Source organism: Cariama cristata, unplaced genomic scaffold, assembly GCF_000690535.1.
Source record: "Cariama cristata isolate BGI_N322 unplaced genomic scaffold, ASM69053v1 scaffold5869, whole genome shotgun sequence".
Lineage (NCBI taxonomy): Eukaryota > Metazoa > Chordata > Aves > Cariamiformes > Cariamidae > Cariama > Cariama cristata.
In genome coordinates, this window is record NW_009636232.1 from 1 (window position 1) to 10837 (window position 10837).

General features: G+C 44.2%; 1 protein-coding gene across 2 annotated transcripts in view; it reads left to right on the forward strand.

Moving 5' to 3' along the window:
- The first annotated feature begins 867 nt into the window (after nucleotides 1-867).
- CCDC80 (coiled-coil domain containing 80) overlaps nucleotides 868-10837 on the forward strand; it is a 22099-nt gene continuing 12129 nt past the window's right edge. The window contains exons 1-4 of one of the 2 annotated variants that reach the window (XM_009707841.1): nucleotides 903-1324; nucleotides 1432-1479; nucleotides 1853-3756; nucleotides 7735-7891. In XM_009707841.1, the coding sequence (XP_009706143.1) occupies nucleotides 1861-3756; nucleotides 7735-7891 (2053 nt within the window). In that variant the 5' untranslated portion in view covers nucleotides 903-1324; nucleotides 1432-1479; nucleotides 1853-1860. Of the gene's footprint in view, nucleotides 1480-1852; nucleotides 3757-7734; nucleotides 7892-10837 lie in introns of both variants that reach the window. The other variant, XM_009707840.1, reaches the window with a different exon arrangement.

Below are 10837 nucleotides of genomic sequence, written 5' to 3' on the forward strand. Positions count from 1 at the left end.
TTATCACGGAAATGTAACAGCATCTCTGTAAATAAGAGAAATTGTGGAAAACAGTAAAAGTAGTATTAAGGTCTTGGATGTTTTTAAGTGTTATCCATTAACTACAATTAAGTGGTGTTCTACACTGAAGGTGCATGACACACTGAAGCCAGTGTGAATATGCTAAAGACCAGGTGCTGGCAGCATAGCTGTGCCAGTTTACGTCATCTCAATAGAATGGTGTCATTTACACCATGAAGGGAGAGCAAAGGACATGACCCTGTCTTTACCCATGTCTCTGTAGGTATTTTTGCACCTTTTATCTTTTTTTTTTTTCTTCACTGCTAGTGCACATTCATGGGAAATACGTATCACTCTAATTTTAATACAATAATAAACAACCTGATCTGTTTAAAAACTACAAATTAACAAAGAGCCATGCCCATAGAGGACCTGAAAGGCAAATTGGTTGGAAAGCGAAGAGAAATAAGATTTCACTGGACAACTCCCAGAAAGCAAACAAACAAGGAAGAGGGGAACAGGAGACAGAAATAATGGGGTTGAAAAACAATAACTTTTAAACACCAGAGCTGTTATGGACACCGATGTGGAAACACACTTCCCACAGGACTACTTTTTATCTAGACGGTGTCCGTTTAATGGAAGGAAAGGGAAAGCCGAGGTTGGGGAGCTCCAGAGAGCTGGGATGCGTGAAGGAAAGAGTTAAGGCTGGAGTCACCCTCTCTGAAGTGCTCTGTGATGCTGTGCAGTATTTCAGCCCCCAGAGCCTTCCTCCTCCTCCTCCCTCCCTGTGTCGAGTGGGGAGGAGGCGGGTTCTGCTGAGCTGTTAAATCCTGAGTGAAGTTTCCCCCATTTCCAGTGGCCACCGTTGTTTGAGGCTGGTTTGGAGCAGGGCTGGGGTTACCCTGACATTTCTGGGACCACGGCCAGCCAAGAAAGGAAAGAGAAGAAAAGACAAGTCTTTTACAGTTTGCTTTTGTTGAAGTGTGGAGAAAGGGGAAAGGGAAGCGTCCTTTTTTTTTCGGCATCACATTCCTGTGTTTTTCTTCAGCCTGGAAAATATATTAATGCCAGTGCTTTCCTCTCTGGAAACAAAGGAGGTAAACGGGACTGAGGAAGCTAGGAGTGGCAAGGAGGCTTGGGAAGTTTAAAAGAGAGAGACTCGGAGCAGCCGGGAGTTCCCTTTTCTTGAATGAAATCCCTGCCTGTGTGAGGAACTGGTACAGCAAAAAGCCAGACCTGCAGGTAAATGGAGAAGCAGAGATCCCAAAGGAAATTTCCGCTACCCTCAACCCCCTTGTCAAGAAGGTAAAGAAGAAAGAAAGTTAAAAGATACACGGGGAGACGGACAGGCTCTGGGACCTGTTGGGCTGTATAAAGATAAATCATTGGGCAGCAGCAAAGCTGTATGGCATTGGTCTCCTTTTAAAGGAAAAAGACGTGAAACCTCGTCTCTGGAAGGAGAACTTCCCTGAGAGTGTAAGTCTCAAGTCAAATTCTTGGCTCTATGCTCTATGTACCAAACCCTTTCTCTGTGCGTGTTTGCATGCGTGTATGTGTGAGCGTGTGAGAGAGAGAGAGAGAGAAGGATGCAGATCACAGTGTCCTTTTGGATAGACAGAGTCATGTTACAGACAGATGATCTCATTTTTGCATAAACTGATCCATTTTGCACCTTTCCAAAAATAACTGTAAACTGTACAAAGCCACCAGGGCAGGATTCAGGTATAATCAGCACTTTTAAATCACAAAAACTAGCCAGCCTGTGCTTTGCTTTCTTTATCACTTACGCAAGATATCATCATACTGTTAAGAGCTAACTTTTTCTCTTTCTCCTCCTCCCCTCAAGCAGATTGCACAATGAACTGGAGGCCAGCTCTCAGCTTAGCCCTGCTGTGGGCAGCGTGGCTAGTGTGTGGCTCTGAGAAGACAGGGAGGCTAGCGGAGAGAGGAAGCCACGGAGTTAGGAAAGTGCCCCTGGCTTACAGGGCTCCAAGCAGCGTCCTGAGAAGGTCTGGAGCATCCCTGAGGAAGTCAAGCCCAAATCCTCAACACCCTGTCACCAAGAGAGATTATTCAGCACCTCCAAAGGCACCTGCCAATCTCCTGCAAGGGGAAGTGCGTTCCCAGGCCAGGGGCATGGGGACCAGAACAAGACGAGTACAGAGACTCACAGCTGCAGCCAAATACTCCAAGTCCGATATGATTAAGGACGAAGGGATATCCTCTGCCTCGCAGTCACGAGTGGTACGTTTCCCTTCAGGGTCAAGTTCCCCCAATGTCCTGGCCAGCTTTGCTGGAAAAAATCGAGTGTGGGTCATTTCTGCCCCCCATGCCTCTGAGGGCTACTACCGGCTCATGATGAGCCTCCTGAAAAACGATGTTTACTGCGAACTGGCTGAGAGGCACATCCAGCAGATTGTGTTGTTCCATGAAGAAGGGGGAGAAGGGGGAAAAGTCAGAAGGATAACCAACGAAGGAAAAATCCTGGAGCAGCCACTAGATCCAGCCCTCATCCCTAAACTCATGAGCTTTCTGAAACTGGAGAAGGGGAAATTTGGCATGGTGCTCTTGAAGAAAACTCTGCAGGTGGAGGAGAGGTACCCTTATCCAGTCAGGCTAGAGGCCATGTACGAAGTCATTGATCAGAGCCCCATCAGAAAAATTGAGAAGATGAGGCAGAAGGGCTTCATCCAGACTTGCAAAGCAGCTGGAGTGGAGGGACAAGTGGTTGACGAAGGCAACAACGGGGGCAGCACCCAGCCTACCCCAGGTAATGGAGATGTCCAGGTGTCAGCAAGGAAGGAGGAGCCAAGGAAGAGCAATAATCAGCCAACAAGGGCCAAAACAGTGAGGAAACCAGTGACAACCACAGCGGCCACTACTGTGCCTACAGTAAGGACCACTACCCTCCCTCCCACCACCACAACTACCCGTGCCACCACCCGCGCGGTGACAACAGCAAGCCGGTCTACGACAACAACTACACCTCTCCCCACCACGCAGAGGACCTGGACCACAAAGTCACATTCCACCACAGAGTACCATAGGCTGCCAGTAGCCCCTGATGCCACCACACCACGAGTCACAGCCTCTGAGGATTTCTACTCTCCTGTGTGGAAGGCAAACCGCAGGGACCGGCAGCGCGGCCACCCGGAGAAACACCCAGCAGCCACACGGAAACCAAGCAAAGCTGCCCGCTATGACGGTTTCACAGAAGTCCCAACAGTTCCCTCAGTGCACTATACAAAGGCAAATGTGGGTAGATTTAAAGATAACCGAACAGACAGAAAGGACTACAACCATAGGGACCTGAATGTCACACCAGGGCAACACAAACCAACTAAGACTAAACCACCAAAAAAGAAGGCCCAAGAAAAGATACTGAGCAATGAATATGAAGATAAATATGACCCAAGCAAGCCTGCTAGTTCCCATTTAGAGGAAGAGTTTGCAGCGGGACATATTCCCCCAAAGAAAGGAAAAGAATCAAAGAAGCATGAGAGAATGGATAAACCTGAGAAGAAGAAGAAGAAGGACAGACCTGACAAGCTGCAGAAGAGTGAGAAGCAGTCCAAGAAGGACAAAGCTGAGAAAAAGAGCAAGCAGGACAAAGATCGTAGCAAGAAGAACAAGAAGGGGAGCAGGACAGAAAATGAGGATTTCCCCAAGCCCAACAAGAAGCCTTTCCTACAGCCTCCCAGGAAATCAGTGACCGACCTCCTGGAATATTTTGAAGGCAAAAGGCGGCTCATTGTAAGTAACTTGTTCATCTGAATCTTATTACCTAAATGAAGTCATATCTCCCTCCTAGTAGGAATACGTGGAAAAGAAAGTTTATGGTAGTTTTGCATTATTCTTTTTTGGTGCTTTTGTTTAAGAGGTAAAATTTCTAGACTCAAACAATCATTTCCAACAGGGAAGGTTTCACAGCCTCATGTTGGAAAACTTATGTGCAGTATGAACATCAGTCAGCCAGGAATTAGGCTAAAACCTCTTCCCAGTCGCTTCCATGAGCCCCCACATAGCCATCAGATTGTTTCCAGTGGGTATGTAGGTGTCAGGATCTGTATAGTTATGATCGATAAAATGAAGTTCCAATATGGATTACACCCATTCATCGTATTGGGGTACTTGCCAATGTTACCACATTTCGAGGCTCAGCATGTCCTGCTAGCTGGCACACCTGTTTTATATTGGTGCTGGTGTCCTAAAACTGGAAGCAAGCCAGGTGGCTTGGCAGCACTAGTGCATGTCTGACTGAGGGTATGCACAAAGGCATATGATCAGATGCCCTGAGGTAGGATTGTTACATTTGCTAGTCTTTCTGATGGGAATTTGGCATTCAAATCTCCTAGACATCTTCAGAGATCCCATGCAAACTTTGTTTTGTTTTGTTTTTTTCTCCTGCTGTTTTTATTAAACCATAACACTATGGTAAGTGTTCAAGTCTGAGAAACTCAGCATGGTCTGGAGTTACTTGTCCCAGGGTTTAATAGTGTTGTATGTTTTTCCAACTACTTATCTAAAAAAACACTTCACCTGGGACAGGAAACTGTTTTAGCTGTAGTACAAATGTTTTTTCTGGCAGATGGCACATACCCTGAAAGGTACACTTTGAAAAACAGTTCTTTAAAAATATTATTGTGGGAGCTGGTTTCTTGCAACTATTCCACTGCAAGCTGGCCTGTTTCACAGTTATTGTCCAATAGTCAGTGTCACAAACATAGCTTTGACTTTCATGCCCCATATTCCAATACAAATAGCTAAAATGCCAAGCTAAGATTTCAACCATCAGAATTTAATTACTCATTCTGCTGATGATTCACAGACCTGAGCAGAAAGCGACTTTCTTCTCCCCCTCCCCATTCTTCCAGCTGTAGGGGCTATGCAGAGCTAGCAGACATATTCCCCAACATGTTGGAAGTGGAGAAAAGCCATATATTTGAAAAATTCCAACTTAACTGAATTTTGCAAATAATGCCTATTAGTTACTTGTTAACTAATACTTAGCCAAATCAAAAACAGAGAGAGAGAAACTGCACAGAAGTTTGGGATCTTTGAAATTTGGTCATATACCTCAACGTTGTAGCTTCCAAGAATATGTGTAGCATCAGGACAAATAAAAACAAATTAGAAAAAAGAGCCACAAGCAGAGCTCACAGATGTCAGGCTGCTAATTCATTACACCAACACAGTCCTGGCAACTTAAAGGATGGTCTGAAATTTGAACCTTCTGAGACTAGACCACCTCTGAGCTGGGTCTCCAAGAAAAAAGTTGCACAATCTCAGGTTGTCAGGCCAAAACTCACTGAAGACAAATGATTATACCACACTGCACTTCACTTTTTAGTATCTAATACCATCCTCAGCCTGCTTGCTCTGAAGTTTCTTGGAGAATAGGTTTGATTTGATCATCAGTGAAAGCAGTGGCTGAACTCTACTATCTCTTTGCCACGCATGGCCCATGTGGAAAACAAAGAACTTCACGAGCTTCTTTGAATCCACACACGTGCCTATTTGCATCCCTTCCTATCAAACTGTGCAGTTCCCTTAGGGTCAGTCCTTCCAGCTAGATGAACTCTGTCATTCATGAGTCTTCAAACTCCTTCTCTAGAGAATTAGCCCACACTGCTGCAGAAGTGGCTCTACCTGAGTTATTCCCCATTGCTTTGCTATACTTTTGTCTTTCAGCTGCTTTAATAGACTGGCTCCCAAGGACATTGTTTCGGTCCTCTCCCAAAAGTCTTTTGAGAGGGACATGGGTTTTTAAGTCCTACACATCATTAAGGATTTCAGATTGCAGAATTCAGATTCAGATTGTGAATCTCAAACACCCAGAATTTTGAAGGCTATCCTAGGTTAAGTTCAATTAATGACAAATATAGGACCCAGCTGCAGAAACTGAAAAAATGTATGGATTTTGAGTCCTGCAGCCCCACCTCTCTATAGCGAGGCTTTTATTGCAGTCTTACTAATGTTGAGAAATTCTGGCTTAGTGAGTTTGGGGTTTGTGTTTGTTTCTCTGCAGTGATGAAATGTCGATTGACAGTTTATATATAACACTTTGTTTGTACCTGCATGCACAGATATGCACATGCATATACACACACATGCATGCAAATACAGATAGATACAGTGTGTATACTGCTTGGGTTAAAACAGTCCTGGCACAAAGCTTTGATTTGAAGTTTGCTTTGCCTCTTAAATGATCCCTGCTTTGTTCTACAAGGTTGGATGAACTAGATCAAATTCAGACTTGACTGTGCGCTCCTGCTTACGGCCTCTAAAACAAGGAGGACAATACAAACCAATGGTCTGGTTTTGATCTCAGTCCTCTAATCCTTTTCATGATCCTTCTTTCATTTGAAGCATTTCTGTGCAATTTAAAAACAAAGTGTTACATGTTATGCCCCATAAATCAAAACCTCTTTGTGCCTGACTCTCATTCACCTTCATGTCCCAATGCTGTAGTCATGCTAGGGGGCTTTGCATAAATGAGAGTCAGATCTTATAAGCCCAGAAATGCCTCTTACATTTCAGTACATCGACAAACTGGATTTATAAGGAGTATATCATAAAAATTAGCCTCTAGGCCCTACAAAATTAAGAAGGCAGCGAGAAGATGATTGCACCTGTTACAGACTAAAGCATAAGTTTATAATTGAAGGATTCTAGTGGTTATTTATGACCTTAAACCATAAAATTTGGATCCAGATTCCAAATCCCTTTGTGTTTGGGGGATCAATGGCATCTTGTCAATTGCAATTCACTGCTGCCAGTTAGAATTGATTACACTGCTAGAGCCGCAGCATTCCTCTCCACCTTCTGCTGGAAACCGCATAGGACCACTGCATGTTGCTACACACACACACACCTTCCCTTGGATATTTGCATCTCAGTCACTGATGAAGGATCTAAGTTGTGTGCTCTAAATTTTTTGAAAGTTTAATCTTTGCAATTGTTAGGAGGCTTTGAAATAAGTACTATAAAATGTAGAGATTTTTATACTTATTGTATTTATCATTATACTTTTGTTGCAATTGTTCCTCCTCCTGCTCTTCCCCCACAGCCATGCCTTCACAGCATATACAAGTCCTGTAAGACATCAAAGTGGCTTAGAACAAACAAAAGCTGAATCAGCAATTTTCAGATGAGGTTACAGTGGCCTTAGCAAGTCTTCAAGGTCTTCTTATATGGCCATCAGTTCCATAAGTGTTCACATAGCCCTAGTTGTACGCACCCCTTGACAGTCAAAACAGCCACCGGGAGCCCTGCCTGGACCATGGGATGAAGACAAAGTGGCTGCCGTGTTCCCAGTGCTCCCACTGAGAGTGAGTACGGGGGAATCCTAGATTCATGGCACCACTGAAGGCTGTGAAGGAGACCTGGCAGGACTGGCACAGCAAGGGATAATAGGAGAGTACATGGTTTTCTGTAAAACCCAGTGCCGTGTCTCCTACCAGCACTGTGGAGAGACGGCGGCGAAGGTGGTGCCACCAGCTGGCCCTGCTTCCTAAGGTTTTCCTGTGGCTGGTTGAACACCTTTGGGTTAGGCCTCGGCCTAAAGGTACACTCCAAACCCAAATAAATAAAATAAGGCTACAAAGCTGTCAACAGCTCTATGGAAAAGAAAGCTCAGTTTGCAGACAGTGACTAGTTCTTCTTCAGTAAAATACTCATCTGCTTCATTCCTTATACTAAACAAGCTCTTTTGTCTCTGTCACCAACCAGCTGATCACAACCCCCAAGGCAGACAACACCATGTACGTACAGCAGCGAGACGAATATCTGGAGAGCTTCTGCAAGATGGCAACGAGGAAGATCTCAGTCATTACAATTTTTGGCACCATGAACAACAGCAGCATGAAAATTGACCACTTCCAGCTAGGTTCTTTTTTTTTAATAATTTCTTTCTATCTTGTGGGCATAATACAGACAGCAAAGGGAGAAATCTCCCCAGCTTGGTTCAAAATCTCAGCAAGACCATTTGCTGTGGTCCAGTTGCACTCTTGAACATGTTCCTCCTCCATTCATGCTAACTGCCCCCCCTTTTGTATTTACATAAGTGTCTCTGGTATTTTCCATGTTAAGGCTTCCAGTGCTGTAACTTGAGCACCTGCAGCTTTCTTTGTGGGAATTCTTAAAGCCAGTAAAACAGTGAAAAGGCAGAAAAATATGATGAGGGCATGGGACAGAAAGAGGAAATTAGGCTCAGCTCGACCAATATCTTGAATACCAACCTCACTGTCTAACTGAATGGCTGCCCTAATACAATGCCCCCTTGCCCTTGGTTTTTGCAAGACATCAACCATAGGTGGCGAGATACTGGCTAGCACAATTTAAACACTGCTTAAAGAAACTTGCTGTTGTCATGAAGGACAGGAGATTGGGGGCAAGAAATGCTGAAGGGAACTGTTTGAGATTATATTCAAAACTTGGCCCAAGTTAATTCTATTTTGAAGTTCAACATCATTATCTCCCCACCCTGTCATATAACATTTTCTCATGCCTTTGCACTCCTCACAAGGTCATGGAAAAAGCTTCATTTTTCAGGGGCATGCATTGGCTAAATCCAGACCAGATAGAAGCGTGCTAGTTAGATCCCTTGCTGTGAGTTCCTTTCCTTCCCAGGATCAGCTTTCCCAGGCTTAAGAGCTGATTTTGATATGGTCACAAAGTGAGTATTCTCCTCTCCAGTAACAGGAGGTCCAGGCACATTTTCCCCTCTGTACTGGTAAACAGACAATCTAAAAGATTTCAACCATAGCCTCTAGGTATGGACAATCTTGCCAATTTTCACCAGCATATCTGGTATTAAAAGGTTTACCATTTGAAGTCCTATCACCTCTCTTTACCCATAAAGCAAGATACCCATGAGCGTGACTGCTTATTGCTGGCTATTGTAAAGAGGTAAATCTCATTGAAGTCAGAGGTTTTGGAGGCAGCATAAATCAGATTATGCAGGACTTGCAAAGTAGCTCATTCAGCCATATTTAGTACCACCTTCTTCACATGCAGAGTTCCCATATAGATGGGTGACACTGGCATCCATCTCTCTTAGACAGCTTTGAAACAACTGGTGTCAGTGATCAGGTCCTGGGGAAGCACCCACCAAAGCCAGTGAGAACCTTTCCTTTCATAACAGTATGGTTTGGACAAAGACTTCAGGTCCCAGTCCAGCAAAGCACTTAAGCTTAGGCGTCTCTTGAATCATGTAAACAATCTCATGGCTGTCTGCATCTAAAGGTTAACACCACCGTGAATTCTTCGCTGGACAAAGGCAAAGAAATAGTATAAAAGCTGCTAGTTTTGCTTGTAAGTCCACTACATCTTTCCTCTGCAAGTTCATCTGGTTTTACCAGACCTTGGGAAGAGATGTGTGATGGAACACCAGCTCCAGGGTATTTCAGGTCTGGCACACAACAGGCCAGGAGATCACAGATTTATGTCTGGCTTCCAGCTGTGCCTCTACTACTTTCAGATGGAGAGCACCTAGCAGGGGACCAGGAGCCTTGTGTCCCTGAATGACAGTGCATCACAAATCCCCCCAGACTGTCCATTTGTGCACCTCCTTAACAAATCTGGAGCGGTACAGGATTTTCCACATCAGACCAAGGTTACTCAAGGTCACTTTTTGTGTACCTAGACCCATCTGCCTGTTAGTGGACTGTTTAGGATTATATTTAGCTTCAGTCCAGCTAATAAACAGACATTCACTCTGACATAGACCATACTCTTTCAGCCTGTTCCAAACTTAATCTGCACCCAAACTTTCCCCAAACCACACAAGTATACATAACACCTGAATTCTCACAGGAGGGATTAATTTGTTGAAGAAAAGCAGGAGACTTAGAAAGGTGTAAGTTAAACCTTACATGAAGTTCACCTTACATTTTTGCCCAAAACACCAAATCCTGAGCTTTTTTAAACGTTTACATAATACAAATGTCTTTCTATTCTCCCTCTCCTTCTCCTCTACCCTTCCTGCTTGCATGGCCTCTTCATGGCTCACTCTCCATCAGTACCAGAGGCAGCAAAAGCTCCTAAGAAACATTTTGTTCACAGTATTTATGCTGTAGTGAGAAGCCTTAGCACCCAGCATGATGAGGTCTACTTGTGGTTCTGCATCTTGGGACTGAAATACAAATGACAACAATGGAAAAGTCCACAGAAAAGACCTTTTACTTCAAATTTCAAACACATTTAGAAGTAGTGAATGAAAGAGAGCTCATTAACACTGCTTGGCCAAGATCAGCTTCTACTGAAACCAAAGAGCATTTCCCAGTTTCCCACTTGAATGACACAAAAGTTGAGTGTCACTGCAGAGGTCTTCTCTTCACCGCAAGTTAGCCTTTGCCCCAACTCATGGGAACAGGGCTTTAGTCAACTAAACACCAGACCCAGGCTACCTACCTTACAATGAAAGCCAATACCTAACCTATTAGGCCACTGTACTGCTACAACAAACTGCTGAACTTCTTTGCAATCTCATTTGAATTATTTCTAAAGAGTAACTCATCTTCCCAGCCTGACCAGCTGCTAAAGATGTAAGGAGAAAAGTTTCCACGGTCTTTCAGTGATGTTTCTAGAAAGAGCAAAGAGAGCGAGGACTTTGGATGTAGCAGCAGTCTCAACTCCTGTTGTTCATGCTGATCCCAGGTGCCCTTTATGAGGTGGAGGTCAGGGGCAAATGGTGAATTGGAAAGAGGCAATTAGATTAACTTTTTTTTTCTCCCTAGAAATCACTTACAAGTTTGAAAGGCAGGCCAGCCCTTGTGGCATTATTCGCCCCCTCCCCCCCCCCCCCCAACTTTATCGTTCTTACTTCTATCTC